General features: G+C 34.1%; 1 protein-coding gene and 1 pseudogene across 1 annotated transcript; both read right to left on the bottom strand.

The window, feature by feature from the left end:
• Nucleotides 1-524: 524 nt before the first annotated feature.
• LOC113064649 (periodic tryptophan protein 1 homolog) lies at nt 525-6376 on the bottom strand. The gene is made up of 15 exons (XM_026235489.1): nt 6220-6376; nt 6071-6129; nt 5718-5884; nt 5181-5266; nt 5007-5103; nt 4804-4914; nt 3771-3895; nt 3569-3633; nt 3395-3491; nt 3250-3311; nt 3055-3166; nt 2887-2977; nt 1556-1677; nt 1376-1481; nt 525-1291 (listed from the first exon to the last, which is right to left on the bottom strand). The coding sequence occupies exons 1-15, from the start codon at nt 6283-6285 to the stop codon at nt 1209-1211; spliced, it is 1449 nt and encodes a 482-aa protein (XP_026091274.1). The 5' UTR covers nt 6286-6376; the 3' UTR covers nt 525-1208.
• A 653-nt stretch (nt 6377-7029) lies between these two features.
• LOC113064652 (anoctamin-6-like) lies at nt 7030-22098 on the bottom strand (annotated as a pseudogene).
• Nucleotides 22099-22203: the final 105 nt, after the last annotated feature.

Below are 22203 nucleotides of genomic sequence, written 5' to 3'. Positions count from 1 at the left end.
AAATAAGATAAATAATATTAATTATTTACAAAAAAAATAAATTGTCATCTTGCAGTCCTTCGCCGCCCACGTGTTACAAACCACCTTTAGAAAAATTAAATATATATATTTGTAATAAAACTAGAATCCACTGTGACTTAATGAAATGTAAATATTTTTCTTTCTTTAAGCTATGTGGTATTCATTATTGTTATACATCTTTTATAAAGTATCAACTTTGCAATGCATGGGGCGCCCTCTGGCGGCAAAAATATCTAGTTGCGGTTCTACTTTCCCAAAATTACTATATTTCATGGACTATCCCAGAGAATTAGGATTAAATCAATCACAAAACCAATTCGTTTTCACTAACATTTATGAACGATAATATTTTAAATGGGCAAAAAAAAAAAATATCAACAGCAGCAGTACCGCCATCCGCCACTGGAGGGCAACGAAACACTGCCAGAGATATCGTTTTGTTCATAAAATCATGGATTATATAAAATGTATTTATTAGGATGAAGTAAAATAATGAAGCCAAATAGTTTTTAATCAACATTTATGAAAGATAATATTTTAAGGGGAAAAAAAAACAATCAGTACAGCAATGCGCCACTATAGGGCAGCAAAACCCCGCCATAGATATAGTTTTATCAAGGAACAAATAAAGTCATGGATAAAATAAAATGTAATCATTAGTTTAATACGAAATCAAGAAGCCAATTGATTTTCACAAACAATCGTGAAATATAATATTTTAAAGGGGCAAACAAAAAACAAAAACTTATCAAAACCAGCAATACCGCCATGCGCCACTGGAGGGCAGCGAAACACTGCCAGAGATAAACAATAATTTATGAAATTATTAAAGCGTTTGTTTTTCACAACTGATTAGTTAGGAATCGTTAAATGTTGACAGAAATAATTCTGAAATACAGAGAAAGCCAAATGCCTTGGGTTCCATAGTTAGTATATAGGAAATTATTTATCATAATTACGATAATTATTTATACACTTCCTAAAAAAGAAGAAATATGGAGAAAACTTAGAAAATATGGAAACATTTGTAAAAGAGAGCAGAGTTCTGACATCAGCACATATACATCAGAAGATAACTCTGTTCAGTATATTGACAGATGCTGTTTATATTATTCATTATGAAGCACTGATCCAGGATTTCTCAGTCTTCTGTCCGTCGATGATTCAGTCTCACATAGTGCTGGTGGTTATGAGATGTCCATGACACTGCCGGACGCTCCGGATACTGTATTCACCACCAAACGTTCCCGGCTGCCGAAAGCCTCCGTGACTGGAGATATGACAGATTACAGTTAAACACACACACACACACACACACACACACAGATCCCCACGAGATGCTTGAGATTCACACCTGCAGCGACGTCACTGATGTCCCAGACGCGCAGCCCGTCCTTCTGTCCTCCGAACGCATAGACGAAGGGCAGATCTGGACAACAGGAGCCGCAGAACAGAACTCCCTGACAGAGAGACAGAGACGTGTTATGAAGCCGCTCTCACGCGGCAGACGCTCGCTCGTGTGTCAGATACGCACCATCTTCATGTCTCTGGAGTGGATCAGGGTGGGTTTGTCTCCCAGGATGTCCCAGATCTTCACGTGTTTGTCTGCTGAAGACGTGACCAGACAGCCGCGGATCTGACTGCTCAGATCCATCCCTGAGGAAACACCACCATCAGAGAGAGGCATTTTATTATTATTCAGACACTATTAGAGTTTTGATTCACATTTATGATTAATATTATTAAAGAATAGTTTGTATGTTGTTTTCATTTTGTGTGTGTTTTTGTCATTTGTATTCGATTTTAATTTTGTCCCTTATTAATTTTTATTGTAGTTTATGTTACATTAGTAATAACCTAAAATCAAATGATCAAATTTGAAATGAAATAAAATAAGCTTTTTGTTGTTATTTTACTATCAGATATATTAATGAAGGTAACACTTCATTTTAAGGTGTCCTTGTTACACGTTACATGTTCTCTTACTATTATAATTATAATAATTTATGAATAATTACATACAAGTCACCCTAATGCCAACCCTAACCAAACAGGAAGTACACATAGTTAATTAATATTACTCCGTACTTAAATGTAAAATTAGACTGTAATATAACGAAAGTAGAATTACATTATTATACTGTAACCTTAAAATAAAGTGGAATCTATTATTATATATTTATTGTAATCGACAGAAAATTAAAATAAAATAAGCATTTTTAAATATTTTACTTTACTTTCTAAGAAATAAAAATGCTATATTGATGTTTTACTTACTATAATAGCCCTGATCGGAGACTGTTTTATGAGTTATTTTATTATGTAATTGAAATACTTTTATAGTTTGTAATCAATATTTGGAAATAGTTTTTATATTTCCTGTTTTCATTTAAATTTTCCTTAATGTTTTAATTTTGCTGTGTTTTCCCCCATCTGTGTTTTTTTTTGTTTTGTTTATATGTCCACTTTTTATTATTATTTCAATTTGAGTTATTTTATTTCAAGTTTACTAATCAAAAAGCAGAAATGCGGTCTTGGAAACTAGCTGAATTAAAAAAAATCTATATATTTTATTTTATATGATATGAGTTTTAGTTAAAGATGGTGTTCTTTTAGTATCACTGATATACTATTATAGCATTTCTGTTTTATTATGAATTGTTTTATTAGAGTTTTATGAAGATTTTTATTTTAAGTCAAATCTGAGCAATATTGTTTAGCATTTTCTGTTATTGTTTTTTAGTTATTTTAGAACTTGAAGTGAAATATCTCAACTAAATAAAAGGTGGCAACCAATTGAAATAAAAGAAGCCTAATTCTGTTTAAATTTGAAGTAATGAATATGTAAGTGCGAGTGCGACTGACCTGAAACTTCTCCATCGTGAGCTCGGAGCGTGAACACGGGTTTATCTGAACGAGCGTCCAGACAATAAATGAAGCCGTCCTCTGTGCTCGCCTGCAACACACATCACACATCATTCACATCACAGGTCAGAGTTCAGAGGAAGTCCACCGAACGGCTCGGACGCTCACCAGGAAGTGACACGGAGAGAAGTGATCCCAGACGACGCGCTCCACCTGTCCGCTGAAGCGCCAGATCCGATGGCTGTCGTCTGGACTGCGGCAGTCGTACAGGATCACAGACCTGTGACACACAACACTCTGATTGGTCAGACTCAGTCCTGCTGCGCTCTGATTGGTCAACTCATTTTCTACATCATGACCTACTTGTCATATGACCCGCTGATGAGAGTTTGAGCCTCAAACGGGTGGAATTTCAGCGTCTGAACCTGTGATAGCAAACCAGATCAACATTTACAACAGTTCTGTATTTCTGATCAAATAAAGCCAGCCCTTGGTGAGCGATCCGTACCTTATCTGTGTGTTCTGTGAGGGTCGCCGCTGGTTTTCCCTTCTCCATATCCCACAGGATCACAGACTCGTCCGCAGACGCGCTCGCTAGAACGTTCCTGCAGCAGAGACACTCATCAGACTCAGAGACCGCGTGAAGACAAACCTCTGCTCCCCAGAAACACTCGGGTCTCACCTGACCAGTCTGTTCCAGGACAGATCCAGCACGGCATCCGTGTGTCCGTCCACGGGTTCAGCCGCCTTCAAAACACAAACACATCACACTCCTGAACCAAAAAAATCACTCGAACATCTCCCATCATCAGAATCCTGAACCCAACACAACGAAATACCAAGATTGAGCTTTTGAACCATTTAAGAGACTTGAGTATGAGCACCTTCTTTCCCTTCTTCTTCTTCTTCTTCTTGCTGCCGAGTGAGAAGGCCGGCTCCAAACAGTCCACTACATCCAGATCCCAGACGTCAATCACAGGCGTCATGTTCCCTACAGCCACGTAATTCCCTGTAGATCACAACACATCCACAAACCCTGCATCAGACGGAGAAATCCTGTCTTCGCAGCTCACGGAAATAAAATAAGATTACGTTCTTTCAGTCTTCTGTGAAAAATCTCAGCATTGGCAGATCAGTCAGAAACTTTTATTTTGACAGCGCTGTCAGCACCTGACCGCACAGAGATGCAATTCTCTGTCTTTATTCATTTACTCTCTCTGTTGCACAGTTCAGAATAATAAATTATTACAACTAACTTTTAGTTATGTAGCAAGTAAACCATATATAAAAAAAATAAAGCATTTGCTTTTCTATTATTATTAATAGTAAAAGACTAGTAAATGTTATAATTCTTCTTAAATTGTTGTTAGTATTGGGCAACCATGCATGCATATTATATAATGGTACTGATTACATATCTAATAAATATTTAATTTATCAAACTTTCCCATTTCACACAGATTTAGCAGATTACTGAGTGCACTGCTATTTAATTCCTTTATATTTCTTTATTTGGGACAAATAATAGAATAGGATTATAAAATAAAAAAAAGTTGCCAATCTATAGTATAAATCTTCCTATTTTACAGATTAAAAAAATCTAATACAAATATTTTAGGTTCAGTTTTCAGATTATTTCTAATTTAGTAAATATGATTTAAAATAAAATTACATTTCAGCAATTATGCATGGTTTTTCTTTTCCTTTTACTGCTTTTAAAGTACTGTGATTTATATTTCTTCCCAAATATCAGCTATCCAAGATATTGGCACAATATCACAGAAATCAAATATGGGTTGATTATGACACGGCAGCTTCTATGTTTTCGATTTTGAAAACCCACTTCCTTTCTGTATCTTAAGAAAATTTTCCTACTACACAAAATTTTACTTAAATATCTAATATTCAAATGTTCACCTTGTCCTTCCTCTGGACTGGGGTCAAAGTTCAGCCACTCCACACAGAGCGGATACGCGGGCAGCAGGATGTCATGATGCACATACAGAGAGTCTTCCTGGGGGTTAAACACTGACAGCACACACAAACAATCAATCAATCACCATCATACGAGGTGTCCAGTCCACAGCAGGGTTATACAGTGTCTCACTAACACTTCTTACCATAGACCTCCAGGCTACAGCAGTCTTTCTCGGCCCGTCCAGCCAGAATCAGGTTATCAGTGGGTTTAATCTGGAAGTCCTCCCGCTCGTACTGATCCTAAAGAACACACAGGTAAATCAGATAAACTATGAAACGCCATATTGTTCGAGTTGAGTTTGTTGAGTGTGTCTCACTGTGTCTTTGATGGTGATGTATGGATCTTCTTCATTGGTGCCAAACACCGTCAATCCTGCCAGACTTTCCCCAAGGTTTGATGTAGCTGCAGAAGAGAAAAAATAAGCAAAAAGTGAACTTTGAAATGTATAATTTTAGATTTATCCATACTTTTTAATTCCCTGTCATTAGAAATGTTTCATGTGATTATAGTTCTTTCACTGGATGAGGACTTGTCTTTTTGTATGATTTTCAAAAACATTTTTGCATTAAATTCAACTTTGTACTCTTGTGATTCACCTTATAGATGGTTGTTTTGGCTTATAAAAATCAAATGAATGGAGAAAAAAAAGAACAGAACCAGCAATGCTAAGACAACAAGTGGGCGGAGACTGCTGCTTTCTATTGGTCAGGCAAACAGATAGCCCCGCCCTAAATGCACCCCATTGGTTGATAAATCAATGAATGACTTATGCTTTTCTCAAATTCTGTTAAACTTTCAAAGATGTAAACATGTCATGAGTTGAAGGCAGATCAATCAATTAGGGATAACATACCGAGGTCTTCTTCATCATATTTGTCCAGTCCGTACTCTGCAAGCTCATCATCCTCTTCTTTATCATCATTCTCTTCTTTCATTTCTTTACTATCAGAAGGAACAGCTGATGCTCCTTCACTGACACCTTCATCAACCTCCTCATCATCCTCACCATCAACAGGATCCCTGGAGAAATCAGACAGGAATTTCATCAAATTAACCTACAGACATGATCACACTAGATGGGCTGGTCTCAACTGGTTTAAGACTGGCGAGATTATTGTTTTTACTGATAACCAACTTTAAAATCTAACGTGTTTTAACTCGTGTCTGCTATAAAACAGTAATGAAACAGGTTTGATTAAACCTCACCCTAGCCCCTCTTTAGCCTCTGATATGATGCGTTGCAGCTCTTCTTTGCTCAACTCAACCTGTAAATATGATTTAATTCGAGTTAAAGCCCAAACACGTGTGCGATTCGAGAGAAACATGGCATAAACACAACAACGTGACAGACTCACTTTATCCGGCGTTTCTTTGGCGACTCCGCGCTTCACCCATCCGACACACGTTATTTGAGAGCTCATGCTTGATTCGTACAGGTTTACGAAGATAAAACAACACACGAGGACTCCTCGAGCTGCAGTCGTCACTGCGACGCGTCCTGATGACGTCACACCCGCGCCGAGCCATAGAAATTAGAGCTTAAAGTAAACCGATGTACTAAAATAACTAAAACTGAAATAAAAAATTTATACAAATATATTTTAAAATACGAAGAACAACTGAAAATGCAAAAATAAAAAACGAATTTAATGTAGCCCACACACACAGTTAATATCTTAATGTATAACAAGGTTTACCACGCATTTTACGTTTACTGTGGTAAGTTGTAAGATAGATAGAAAGTAAAATAATGCATGTTTGCTGAAATGATGTAAACGCTCAATATTGTACATCAACCATTTATTTTATATAAAATGTTGTAGTCAATATGTGCAAATATAGGTATGTATATACGTGTAAACATCGTATTGTACAAATTGGTAACACAAAACGGTAAAAATTCACATAAAGAGCATGACTGAAATGTAAGCTGGCTTAAAATATTAATACAAAATTTAATTTATGCCGTCTTATGCTTACATTAGCATGTGTGATAGTACCATGGTACAATGATGTTTTCCAAGGTAATACCATATTACCATAATAAACCTTAATTATAAACATCACATTCATACAGTTATACAAACACCCTGGTACACGAATGTCCAAAATAAATGGCATTACATTTTTTTGATAGTATAGGTTATTTTAAAAAACATTGTGCATTGTTAATTAAGTTTTTTTATTTAAACTCTGCAAAAAACTTGATTTGTCAGCATAATACTTAAAATAAAATATATTGTTTTATACCAGATAATGAGCATTATTTTAATAAAAAGTGGTTTATGATCACATATCTGGTTTTGATAATATGTAACAATATTCATCAAATGTATTGTCAGAACTAAGGCTGATCATTTTTAGTGGCTGTCAGCAACAAACTGAAGCTTATAATAATGTTTCTCACCCATAACATTTCTGAAAATATTAAACTTAGTGGTTAAAGTTTTATCTGCAGCAAGTGAATCACATCATCCAGATACCATGAGCATCTTATACAGCACTCAGCATGAGAAGTGTCTGTTAAAATGGAAATTACTATGCAAACATTCTTGGTCATGTTTGTTGGTCAAGATGGGGTTCAGTTCAGGCATTAAGGTGAAGGACGGTAACTGATGTCGTTTCAGAGTTTTCATTTTAAGGATTCACAGTCTCAGATTCAACTCTGGTTCTTCAATCTCATCCTCCAGATTGTCAGCAATGGGCTTCATGAGCTCCTTGAAGTGTCTGATGTTGGTTTCGTGCAGGATGACCTGCGTCAGGTAACGCTCGCGTTTGATCTGCTCCTTCAGAGCCTCCGGTACGTCCGGGATCATGTAGGCCAGTATGAACTTTGTGAAATAAACAATGTGCTGCGTGTAGAAGAAAACAGCATATTATCGAAAACAGAACAAACATGTTTAATTAAGTTATCATTAGTTGTATCACATCTAGTCACTTACCTCAACCACAATCATAAAAGCCAGTTTGGCAGCAATAACGTGCCAATAATGTATACTGTACTCATATTGATAAGGATGACCGGGAGGATTCCTGAAATCACGATACCTGAAATATAAGTCAATTAATACATGAGTCATAGTTAAAACAACAACAACAACAACAACTGATCTTTAAATAACATTGCTGTTTAAAAAAATAAAACAATTCTAATTTGTTTTGTGAATTCAAAATGTTTATATATATATATATATATATATATATATATATATATATATATAGGTGACACTTTACAATAAAAAACATTATCTTAGATTATCGAGATTTATTCATCTTTGTTAAATGTTAATAAAAAATTAACTATTCTTTATTGTGTGTGTATATATATATATATACAGCTTTTGATTTTAATAATGTATTAGTAAATGTTAAAACTAAGATAAATAAATGCTTTAGAAATATTTTTATTGTTAGTTCATGTTAACTTATATAGTTAGCAAAATATAACCGTGTTGTAAAGTTTTGCCAAAATATATTGCTCAAAAAAATAAAGGGAACACTTAACAACACAATGTAACCCACAAGTGTTCCCTTTATTTTTTTTAGCAGTATATTAAAGATAATTTAAAGAATCCTAAGTAATACTCCCAACTAGTAAAACTACAAAAAAAAAAAAAAAAGATTCTTCTATATAAATAATGTTTAAATAATGAACTTTTAACTGCATTCATTATATTCTTTAAATAAACCATTTCAAAAAGATAACCCCCTAAATAATAAATCGAATATTACTCAATTAAACCGTTCTCATTTATATTTAGAGTAACATGTTGGACTAAAATAACTCACTAAAACTAAAATAAAAAGTATATAGATATTGAAAAATCTAATCAATTAAAAAAAGAACAACATACGTACTAAAATGTTAACAAAACAATTAACATAAAATATAATTAGCATTTTAAAATATTTATTAATATTACACTAAATCGACACTGGGTCTCACTAAAAACTGCACAAATTATTTAGTAATCATACCAGTAGATGCTTTCCCACAGAACTAAAAATACCTTTACTGAATTACTATTTGTTTGTGTGTGTGTAATCGGGTTGTAAAACTTGTTTCGGTTTTAAATAACCTTCCACTGAACTCCACCTCAAAAACCACAGATCAATCTTTCTTTAAAATCTCTTGCCACCTGCCATATTATTAGACAAGCTTTTGCTCTCTTCTTAGCAAATCTATGGATGTCTTGTGTGTTTGGATAGTTTTATATCAATGATCCAAACAGGTGTTGCAACTCACTTATAATACTGTCTTTTTACTTTTCTAAATACATATGCATGCTGTGTATTACACCGTCATTCCCAGATAAACATGCAGAAGAGGCTAGCTTATAAAAAGATAAACTGAAAGCATTTTAGTGCATAACTAGTACTGTTTTACCAGCTCACCGGCATGTAGTGCTGTTGTTGAACCAGTACGGTGTGTCTACATCAGGTTTGATCTTGTTATTGAAGTGGCTAATGTTGAAGACAGAGAGCGAGCTGTCGATGAAGCCCTTCATAGTGTGTTCTGATCCATCTGAATAAGGCCTGACAGAAAACGCCCAGTAGTAAACCAGCCGCGGGATCATGTCAGAGGTGAAGGCAATGATGGCAGCCTGGGGGGGAAACACCTACAGTGAGTGAATGTGACCTCAGTTACACAAGATTCAAAGACCACCACTTCCTCTCTACCCACGTTTGTGGCCACGGCTAGAATTGCCACCCCCTGCAGGATGGGCTGCCAGGCGCCGATGTCTTGGGCCTTTTCTGGAACGACCCGTCGAGACTGAGTCGTGAACTTCCAGGCGTCCACGCGGATTTCACACAGATTGTTAAACAACGCCAGGAGAGGAGCCAACGGGAATGACGCCACAAACAGAGTCACGAAACCAAACTGGATCACTGCAAACACACAAACACACAAAAATATATATATATATATTAAAGGGTAGTTAACTCACTCACACTCAGGCCATCCAAGATGTAAGTGGCTTTAAGCATATTATTAGCTAAAATCATTGTCATTGGTGATTCATAAACTACAAGTCAATGCCTACCTTCACTATGAGAGTCAAAGAAGCACATACAAGTAACATGAAATTAAAACTCTGTTGATATATTGAGGTCTTATGAAGTGAAACAATCGATCGGTGCAAGAAACTGAACTTTATTTACAGTATAAACCTGTAATCCAGAGCCTAAGGCTAACGGACTGGAATGAACATTTTTTAGTGAACTGAATGAACCAGTTCACCAAGTTGGATTCAATCGTCCAAAACAGTTTGTGGCTCGAGCAGCACAGATCTACAAGTTACTCAATCTAAACTCACTTTCAGATGCCGAAATGAGATCTTTTCTCTTCATAAGACCTCGATATATCATCAGGAGTCATGGGTATTAATTTGTTTTGCTAGTATTAGCTTTTTTTGACTCTTGAAGTGCTGGTAGCCATTGACTTGCATTTTATTAATCACCAAAAACCAAATTTTTAGCTAGAAATCTGCTTTACTATTGTACTGAAGAAGAAAAAGTCTTGTGAGAAAATGAACAGCAAATTTTCATTTTTGCATGAACTATCCTTTTAAGACAAATATGTTAATATATAGCAACATCTCATGGTTCAGGTGTGTGTAAAGTCTCACCCATCTCCAGATATTCATAAAACAAGCCAAGCTTTCCTATCGGCTGGAGTTGATAGTCCTGTTCCCAGCGAGGAATCACTTTTTCTGAACCCACCTGGGTGCAATGACGAAATATCAGATTCTTCACCCACCTAGAAACACAAATGGTTATTAATCGATGCGCTTTAAAGTCTGTTACTAATCAGTGGCAGTGTTATTCTGGAATCATTGATATATTATTTCTAATAATAATAAGCTTCTATTAATATTTTACCTTCATTTTTACTTTTCATTTTGATTTTTAATAAAGTTAAATTTTAAGTTTAATTTTAAACTTTAATAAAACTCAAAATGAAAAAATAAAAATGATTTAAAATATTAATAGAAACGTATTATTATTAAAAATAATATCTTATTTGATTCCAGTTTAGTTTTTGTTAATTCAGTTTGAAATTTAATTATTTCAAGTAAACTATAATAACTTTGATCAGTGCTGATGGTTGACTAATAAAATGCAACATACTTACTAAAACTTTACAATTAAATTATGTTAAGTAAAAAATGTTAACCTGAATCCACTGTAAGTCACATTGGATAAAAGTGTCTGCTAAATGCATTAATTTAATTTAATTTAATTTAACAGAAAATATAAAAACAAATGCAAAATATTTATAAAATCTATACTTTACTACAACAACACTGAGTCTTATAAAACTAATAACATTTTTGTTAACTGAATTACAGTTGAATTTAAATAAAAAGGTTTCAGAAACTGGAATAAGTTTAAATGAAAGCAATAAAAACGAACTGTAAATAAATAAACAAATAAAAATGTAATCTAAACAGTTATATACAAAAAAGCAATAGAATTTTTTTTATTAAAAAATTGAATTTTTATTTAAAAATTTAAACAATATATATTTTATTTCAACTCACTCCAAAGCATTTTCAGTAGCTTTACTAGGTCATGACAGGAGTCATTTTATCGTTTTGCATCACAGACGTATATTGTAACTTCATTACTGTAAACATGAATTTGGTCTGTTTTTACAAACTGAGCGACAGGTTGAATGATTTTCTGTGATAATGTCAGCATGTCATCAGTCAGTTTGAGGTTTGTGTGTGAAACTCACGGCACTAGGACTTCCTGTATGTTGTTCCAGACAGCCTTTCCTGTCATGATGATTGACAGCTGTGTGGTCAGTTCAGTCAGACAGCCGCCAGGATCACACTGAACACAAAAATGTACATGTTACATTCAGGGAACACAGTTTTATATCAATTCATGCCAATTTGTGCCTGTAGTACCTCTTGATTTCACAGAGCAGTCTCACCTCCTCATTGCGGAAAGCACCAAACCAGTAGACGGGCTTTCCCGGATATCCCACCACCTTCCCTTTGAAGAAAGCGATGTAGAAGCAGGACGAGTAATAGTTCACAAACTGAAAGAGGAACATCTTCAGCGTCAGGCTGTTCTCGTACTCTGTTTTGGTCCTTGGAAGCTCTGCAGCACACAGAATGAAGGTTTTTTTTTCTAAAACTGGGGTGAGTTAAATCATAAAAATGACAAACTGCAGTAAATAAATAAATTGTTTTAAAATAATGAAATATTTTATTTGTTTACCTGCATGACATGAGACCTTTAACTGATATGAGAGAATTGTGAACATACAAATAAGGGCTTTTTATTGTTTATAACATTTTTAATAAAACTTAAATGTAACAAAAAAAATAAATAAACAAAAATGTTAAATTTTGCCTTTGCACAATTAAGTTTAAGATGAAGTAATAAAATTACTAACTGAAAAAAAACCAAAAAACGAAATAAACATAATTAAAAGCTCAAATTAAAACCACTGAAATAAAAATGTAACCTAAATGTTAATATTTAAATAATAAAAATAAGATGTAATTAGTAGAAATTACACTAAATATATTAAAATAAATTAATGCAATGAAATTAAAATTACAATAAATAAATTATTTAAAAAAGAACATGCAAAAACGAAAAACAAAAAATAACTTTTTTGACAATTTGTTTGTTTAAAAATAAAGTTGAAATAAAAGAAAAAGACAAAAAAAAAAATATTAGAAATGTTGCCTTGATAGAATGATGAGGATGATAGAATTAAAAAAAATACATATTTTTTACTTTTATTCTATAAAAAAAAATCATTATGTAAAGAATAAGTATACAAGTAGTACTAAAATAACACTGATGTCAGCATATTGCTTAATTAATGAAATATTAATTATTACCTAAACAATATTATCACTCAGAGGGATTCAGCTGAAAAAAACTGATGGGAATCATTAGTCTAAAAAAATCACCAAACTGTTACGAGGGAAAGGGTTTACTTACCGAAGTCTGTGATCCAGATGGCCACTTTCTCGTAGACGTTATTGAGAATCATGATGATGATGAAGCTGATGATGGAAGACGTGATGGACGTGGCCATCTGAGGGGTGACATACTCTTTGAACGGCTCCAGCTCCTTATTGTTCAGTTCAATGTGCATGTTCGAAGAGAAAGTGATAAACATGGCCAGACGATACACGATCACGCCGACCACTGACGCTATGATCAACAGAACCTATAACAAAAACATCAGAAAGAAACACGATACATTCAATCTCTCAAATCTACTAGATACTAGATTAGAATTCAAAAACAATATTTTAAAAGTAAAAAAATAAAATAATAAATACATTTTAGGACCTCAAATTCTGTGTTTTCCATTTAAAAAAATTCTGGATTACATTTTTATAATTTAAGTTAATTTTAATAATCAAAAATCTTTTATTACTTTTTTGCTGTTGTGTATTTTTTATTTTTGTTTATAAATTATTTATTTTTCTGGTAATTAAATGAAGACATGAAACATCTAATTTTCCTATTAATTAAATGAAAATTAAATAAACTCTGCATTTTTGGAGGCAAACAAAATGCTGAACAACAGATATTTAATTCTAAAATAAGATCTTATGGATGAAAAATTATGTGATTATAATATGGAAATCAGTACTCTATTATTATTTAATTTTTTTAGATGGCTTTTTAAATATTTAATTATATGTATGAAAGAGAAAGCACAATATTAATATTACCCAGAATAACACAGTGCTGATGCCACACGACACTCTCATGCACTTCCCGCAGGCTGTGTGCGGCACCTTCTCTTTCTCCTGTACAAAAACAAACACAAAAGCTCTTTGTTAATGTCAACAACCTGAAAACAATGAATGCATCTGAACAGAGGCGCTGCGTATAGCGAAACTCATACCCGTGTAACAGGGTTCTCTCTCTCATAGATGCATTTGGCCTCGTATTCGGGTCGAGGCTGTTCCTCCTGCTGAAGAAACTCCACCGTGTCCCAGTCGTGCTCCAGTTCGGCCTGATAGCGCTTCCAGAACTCCAGAAACAGAGTCACTGTCAAACACCAAACACGTTGAATACAAAATAGTAAGATTCACTCAATGATACTGCAATACAAAATGACAGTAATAACACTAAGGTACCATTGGTAAATGCATTAAAAGGGTCATGAACTGCATCTGTACTGATCTCTGAGGTCCACTTATAATGTTATCAAGATTTTAACATCAGAACGAATGCTCTCGGAAGTAAACTCCCACTGATATGACTGGCTAATAGCCGTGTGTGTTCGACAGTGACAATCCTCACAGATTGATGCTGCTGTGACTTAGGTTAAAAATGCATTAACTCAATACATATCAAACGATCTGTAAGAAGAGCCAAAGCAACAGTGATCACGTAATGAAAACAGTTACTTGTGTGTTGCAACATTATAGAAACGTCTTTTAGTTTCTGTCTTTCTGAAAATCTCCCATTGAACTGTGCTTTGTTTGTAAACGAATCTGTGGTAAAATGAAGAGAACAAAGGACTGAGTTTTACTGACGAGGTCTTTCCACAACTTGGAACTGAACAGCACCTTATTGTCTTCAGAGCATCTTTATCGTTTGGTTTCTGCAGAGACCTGTGCGTTCACATCACATTATTACACTACATGCACGAATCAGTGGGTGGGGCTAAACAAGCAGCGACGTAAAATAGGTGGGCGGAGCTAAACAGGCAGCGACATAGAATCAGTGGGCGGGGCTAAACAGGCAGTGATGTAGATGCAGGTGTTGATCTTCTGCGGAGGCGGTACTTATCCACACTATTACATCATAGAGTAGAACATTCCACAAGCTGCTGTTTTGGCAGACTGCCTTCAATATAAGCTGTCTTTAGACTAACGATTAAGTTTTGAGGATGTTTTTATAATACAATGACCTCTTATATGTTAAAAGATCGAGGGAAATTTGGTTTCTCAGTTCATGAACCCTCTAACAATAAACAATGCATTTGTTACAGTATTCATAAAAATGTAACTAAATATGAAAATAAAAGCTGATTCAAAATAGTAATCCAAGCTATAATAGCAGTTATAATAAAAAATTATTTATATAATAAATAAACGGTTTAAATTAAAAATCAAAATAAAATTAAGATTATAAAATGCTTTATTTATCATTGTTAGGTGTTAAGTGTTAAACTATATATATAAATATACTGATATATTAATTAAATACATTGAATACATTTTTAAATGTTCTACTTTTGTTTTCGTTTTAGTTAAAAGTTTTATTTTTATATTTCCCATTTTCATTTTAGTTTGTTTTTGTCATTTTTAGAAGTTTTTCATATATACATATTAATATAATATATTTTTAATATAATATAATTTAATTTTAGTTTTATGTGTTAATTCGTGTTAACTAATGAAGGTAAATAATGTTAACAAACATAAGTTGTAAAGTGTTACCAATGAAACATATAGCATTCAAAAACAATAAAAGCTCTGTTGAAACTCCAAACATACTTATGCAATGCAACTAAACTTCTAACAAACATGACTAATCATGCTGCAATCTGGTTCTAAGCCAGAATAAGCTGCAATGTGGAGCAGGATTTCTGCCAGCAGACAAAGGTTTAGCAACATTAGCAGATGGGATCATGTGACCAGCGTATGACATCACTCACCCCAAACAGACATGAAGATTGCAAACACTAATGTCCCATAGTTATCGAATACACATAGTCTCTGTGGAGGAAAACCAATGCAGAAACACATTCTCAGCTTCAGAGCATTTCGCAAACAAAACAAACATCGTTAAATCTTAGATCAGACTCCAAATCCCACAATCCTCCAGTGGAGAGGCTTTGGGTTTGTGTGTTTGACTCACTTTAGACGACTCGCACGTGGTGTTCAGCCTCCAGTACGGACAGATTTTATCACACTGCGGACACATAATGATTTCTCCACCAATCTGAGGGTCACACACCTCTTTGCTGCCGAAAAAGTGTCATAATCAGTCAATTACAGAAGTGTTTCAAAAGTAATATTGCAGCAATTGAGGAAAAATATATATTTTTTATATTTTTATTCAAGTTTGTTTGTAGAGTTGAACAATTTGCTATGTATTTGTATGTAAAAAGACCCTATTTATAACTATGATATTAATATTATTTGGAAATGTTATTATGAATGTATTTCATAATAATGTTTTTCTTCCTACTAACCACAGTTCTGTACTGTTAGCGGCATTCTGTATTTAAATATATTTTAATAAACTTTAATATAAAACTTTTTTTTCTATATTTATTTATTTAATTAATTAATTTAAAGTTTTACCATTTAGGTTCAACAGATTTTTGTATTTATTTATTGTAATTTATTTCATTTTGGGCAAAATTTTGTTTATATATCAATATGGCTTTAAAATAACAGAAACAGCAAACATATTTATAATTTTTTTTAAGTAATAATATTAACAATACTGTTATTTTCATTGAACAGAAATAACTAAAAACTAAATCATTCGTATTTCACTTTAATTTTAATCATTTTTAATAATTAATATTTCACTTTAAGTAAAAAAAAAAGAAGTTAGACGGTCTTCATCACACTGCAGTGATACTGTACTGTTAGTATTATGAAGTATTATTTATTTATTTTAATCCAATTTTATGTCATTAAATTTTATTTTCTATTTAATTTTTTATGTTCTGGCCAATTTGCAATATGTATATAAAATAATAATAATGGTAAAATTACTACTACTAGTAATAACAATAATTATTATTCTTACCATTATTACTAAATGAAAATGTAAAAAAAAAATAATATTATAATTTTTTACTTGAGGGAGAAAAAAAAGGTCTGATATACCTCCATGTGTTGCTCTCTCTGGTCCCGTATCCATATATAAAACAACAGAATCCGACTGCCGCAGCTAGAGCCAACATAAAGGTGTAGAAACCCAACCAGGCGAAATAAATGCCAACCTTCTCACCAAAATACTTCCTGAAAGCAGAGGAGCATATTAACAAGCGCAAGAAAACCCAGAAACGGCATAAACGCATCAGCAGAAAGCCACAGAAACACACCTGATCAGATCCAGCGGCTGCATCTTGTAGAAGCTCTTGGGATGAGCCCACTCATTATACAGCAGAAACCGCTCATTAGGGCACTCGGGCTCTTTAGATTTCACATTAAATCTGCACTGTTACACAAAAACAAAGCAGATCAACACTCATGCATCACTTCAGCTGCTCTACATAAACTACTTTCAGTTTAAATGCAGAACAGTGACAACGGCAAGAAAGTGAAAATGTTAAAAAACTTCCGAAAGTGAAATTCGGGAAAAAGTGCTTTTCATTAGAACAGCTTTTTTTCCTTAAAAAGAAAATGCCAGGATTTTATTTTATCTTATTGTATGGCGATTGTAGACTCACTGATCAACTGATTGATAAACACTTCAAAGACATTTATCATAATAATCATAATAAGCATGCAAAATTTCATAATGGGTCTTGTTCTTAACACATTTATCTGATGAACATCACATTTTATTCCATTATCTGGAGCGATAAGAAGAGAAATCCAAAATCCCCTCTTTAAAAACCTTTAATATGTTTTATGTAAATATCACTGCTCAGATTCCTGGTCTGGAAATCAATGCAGATAAGTACATATTTAATTACATAATGCCTCATTTGTATATGTAAACATAACATTTCAGAAAAGCTGCAATTCCAAACAATTGTCTTAATATACTGTGATCAGTGGTAATCAGGGCTATTATAGTCGACCAAAAAGAAAACTAAAACCATTAAATAAATAAAAAATATTTGGACCTTAAATAATATAAGCAAAGCATTAACTGAAATTATGTACATCACCAAGGTATAATTTCTTGATATTTTAGAATAACTAAAACTATATATATTTTATAAATATATATATAAAGAGAGAGAGAGAGAGAGATAAAATGATTATAACAAAATAAAAAATAAAAAATAAAATAATAAACTGAATAGTCATATTTTATTTAAAAACTTTTTTTTTTAATTTCAGATTTACTTTTTACTTAAAGCTGCAGTAGGGAACTTTTGACGCTCGAGCGGTTAATACACAGAACTGCTTGCGTCTTGCGGAAGAACATCGTAGCCGGATCTCTCTGTTTATGTCTATGAAGAATCACAAAGGTACTGGGTTACTCCGCCGCGGTACCCCCGAAGCAATCTAAAATAGTCTGAATATAAACACTTATTATAGTTGTACCCTAGTGATTCAGGACAAGCTAAAAACACGGTTTGGGAAATGGATTCATGGTGTACTCGCTTATTATGTTCATTTTTCTACATTTTGAACACAAACAAAGTTACGGACCGCAGCTCTGATTGGTTGTTTTTTACCGGGAGCGCATGACTTTCTGCAAATGGCAATAGGACACTGGGAGGAGCCAGAGGAGCTTGATTTTTTTCACAGATTATCTGTCTCATATTCTACTGTCAGGACATAATGACAGGTTTAATAAATATGTAAAAAATATTTTTTTACAAAAGTTCCCTACAGCACCTTTAACTTGTTATTTTGTGCTTTTGACATTTTTATTCATGTACTAGTGTGTTTTCTTTTTCTTTAGTTTCAACATTTCATGTTTTCATTTAGTTTAACCAGCACACGGATGGTACTTACATCATGTAAAGGATACGCAGCCTTATACACGGCTCCATCCAGCAGCTTACTGATGCCAAACTTCTTCACGTTTCCTCTGACTTCATACGGCGCTCGGGTGAGGATGTAGTACGCCTGCAACCCACGGCATGTCCGTAAAACACAGGTGAACACTGAGACACACAGAGACTCTGAGATGTTCAACGTACCATTCTGCTCCTCACGGCCGGCGTGAAGAACTGCTCCCTGTCCTTCACATAAAAAACACTTCAGCTGATCCTTCCTGAAAGGAGCTGTGAAGAAGTCGGGCTCCTTGGCAATGACGTCCTCGCTGGGGTAGAAGTGGCGCGTGAAGCAGTTGTACGTTGACGACTGCGGGGCCAGATCGTTGGGCTGGATGGGCAGTTTGATGTGCATGACTTCAGCATAAGTGCACAAAACCTCAAAAGGCATGTGTACTTTCACATAGATAAGCTTCTCATCCACTACCTACAAAACACATGGAGGAAATCTCCCATCAGCGCTACAGGTAAACAATAACATTCCTGCAGATCACATCAACAGGTTCAGACAGGACACGCAGTAGTCCATATATATGGGTATAACTGATAGAAACCAGGCATGAAGAATGCAGAAACATAATGAAAAACATTTCTATAGCAAGTCCTATTTAAATTACTTACAGATTGTGCCGCTTCCAATTCCACACCCATATTCATCAGGCTTCCTTCGAAAAACTCTCTGCGTTTTTTTCTAGAGAATAATTTAGAGAATAAGAGGGAATGTAGATAAAACTGATTGTGATGCGTATACATGACATTGTTGTTGCACAGGTCGATCGTTCGCTTCATAAGACTTCAGTATATTGCCTGAAGTCACAGGGATATATTTTGTGTTACCTGTATCTGTTTTTTTCAAAGTGCCGTACCCATTGACTTGCATTTTATGAATCATCAAGGAGCACAGTTTCAACTAAAAATCTTCTTTACTGTTCTATTGAAGAAAAATGGCATCTACATCTTGGATGGCCTGAGAGTGGGTATATTAACAGCCAAATGTACATTTTTAGGTGAACTACACCCTTAAGGAAACAGTTCCATGGGGGTTGGTGATTGAGGAATTGAGAATAATGCATGTGAACATCACACATACACATTTGAGCATCTCTCACATAAATATCTGAACTTTATAAATTCAAAAGAGCAAATATGGACAAAATATCACTCAGAAATTCTTTGACAAGTTTCAAGATTTGTATCTAGTTAAGGCTGCTTAAAATCTACTTTCTAAATGCATATTACAGATATTATGAACTTTATTATTCAGAATGACAGTAGCCATTTACTTCCTTAGTATGGGAGAAAAAAATGCAAGTCATTGTCTACCAACATTCTTTAAAGTATCTTCTTTGGTAAAATATCTGCTTTTGTGTATCTCTTGAGCTATGCCTTTAAGGTAATTTCTCAGATCACTAGCAGAGGGCTGGAAGTTTCTGTTAAACAACAGCTGAAGTAAATAAATGTGTGAAAGTGACATTGACTTACTCTTCTCTTCACAAATGAGGCTTTCTTCTCAGATGCATTTTTAGACTCATCCTCATAGACCAAAACAAAGTCAATTCTTCTCTTTCCATCGTTGAAAAATAGTGAATCAGGGTTACCGTTGAATTCAGCCTGCGAACAGAGAACTGATGTTACAGAAAGCTCAAAATCACCTCCATTAAGTGATGCAAAATAACTAAAATGTTATAGAAGTTCCTTAATAAATAGCTTTGAGCTACTGAAATAATTCAGATAAATGCTCCACTTATAAAACATGATATTTGTGAATTTGTGATATTGTCACAGCAATGTGTGTGTGTGTGTGTTTTGTCTAAAAATATTTTGTTTATCAAGGTGGATTGAAAAGAAACAAACCCGTTCCACTTTTGGCACAGCTTGACCTTTTGGCATAGATTTGTATGTTGGCAGCTCTTCAGAATAAACTGAAAAAAAAACCAAGGTAACATTCAAAAGCCAATACATGTGAGTTACAGTGAATGGGTGCCGTCAGAATGACAAAAAAAAAAAAAAAACAACTGCAGCTTTTAGCTTCACAAGACGTTAACTAATAGACTGGAGCAGTGTGGATTACTTGTGGATTATTGTGATATTTTTATCAGCTGTTCGTCATTCTGACGGCACCCATTCACTACAGAGGATCCAATGGTGAGTTATATATGCTAATGTAATCTCAGTCTCATCTCATGTTGGATGAGTTGAGCGTTAGGACATTTCTTTAGATTCAACGCTAATGACATGAAGTACCAACATTCTCATACTCATACTAAACTATTTCACACACAGCATGTGACCACTTTGGAATTCTCTCATTTAATGTTTACTCACAGCAAAGGGAAACCCCATCCAAAACAAACCAGCCAGAGAGCAAAGCATAATGGGGGAAAAAAAAGAACTCAAATCAGATGTTGCTTGGCTGAGCAGAAAAAGACTACAGCAAGGGCTAAAAACATCCTGTAAAAAGGAAAACTCATCGTCCAGGAACATCTGACTGACTTCATGAATAACACACCTCCACAACAGACGCCCATTCCAGCACGGGAAAATAAAAACTATCCATAAAACACCCTCAGTGTATATCAGACTTCTCTGTTTCAGACACGTGTGTATTTGTGAATAGTGTTTATCTAGAACCCATATATTATATATTAATAACAACTGTTATAACTAAAAACGTAATGAAAATATAATGTAATAAATTTGTCATGATGTTTTCAGCATGTTTATCCAGTTAAGCAACAGAATCAAAAGTGGAACAAATTAATCAAACATCTTCCATGCTGGACGTCCATGTAACGTTTTTTTAAAGTTACTTGTTTTTGAACGTTCTAAGAAAATTCAAAAGTAACATTCCCATAAAGTTTGCAAAATGACGCAATGGAACGTTCTCTCTGCGTTCACATGTCCCAGAAAAACTTGTTGGAACGGTTTTAAAAATAACGTTTAAAATTAACGAAGAAATTTAAAAAACAACGTTTTAAGCAATATCAGGAAAGCGTTCCAAGAGAATATTTTTATGTTAGCAGGGTAAGCATTACAGTAGACACATAACAAAATACACACACTGAACACCAGCATGCAAATAAGTATAACAGAAAATAACACTAAGATCAGTTAGGAGAGATGTAGATACACAAAGGGTCGTTTGCATCGTTTAGCGTCTTTCATGTGAAATATATTCAAGTACTTTAATCTGTATTCCATGTTTATGGTAAATCATTTTGGACACATTATTTACGTGTTATTATCTCTAAAATATGACTTCTAGTAAGCTCAACAGACCTGCTGCAGCGAAAAAGAAAGTAAACTGCCCCTCTTTTTTCGGAGTCTTGTAACAGAACAAGCTATAAAGATACAAAAATAGATAAATAACAAGAAAATATGCTGAAACTCACCCATATCTGTCAATAAATTCATCTCCACGTCTCCATTTTCCGTTTCTGAGTCCAGCTCAAGAATGTCATTATCTTCTGCTTCACTCATCTCTGCGACTTTAAACTCGTCACAAACTTATTGAGAAATCAACGCAGCAGGTAACAGATGATACAGGAGAATATACAGCAGAGACACGCACCAGAACACACATTAGAAATCACAGAGAGAGAGAGAAGAACAAGTGCGTGAAGTTTCTCTGCCAGTCTGA

This window comes from Carassius auratus, chromosome 4 (assembly GCF_003368295.1).
Source record: "Carassius auratus strain Wakin chromosome 4, ASM336829v1, whole genome shotgun sequence".
NCBI lineage: Eukaryota > Metazoa > Chordata > Actinopteri > Cypriniformes > Cyprinidae > Carassius > Carassius auratus.
This window is presented reverse-complemented; position numbering and strand designations above follow the sequence as displayed.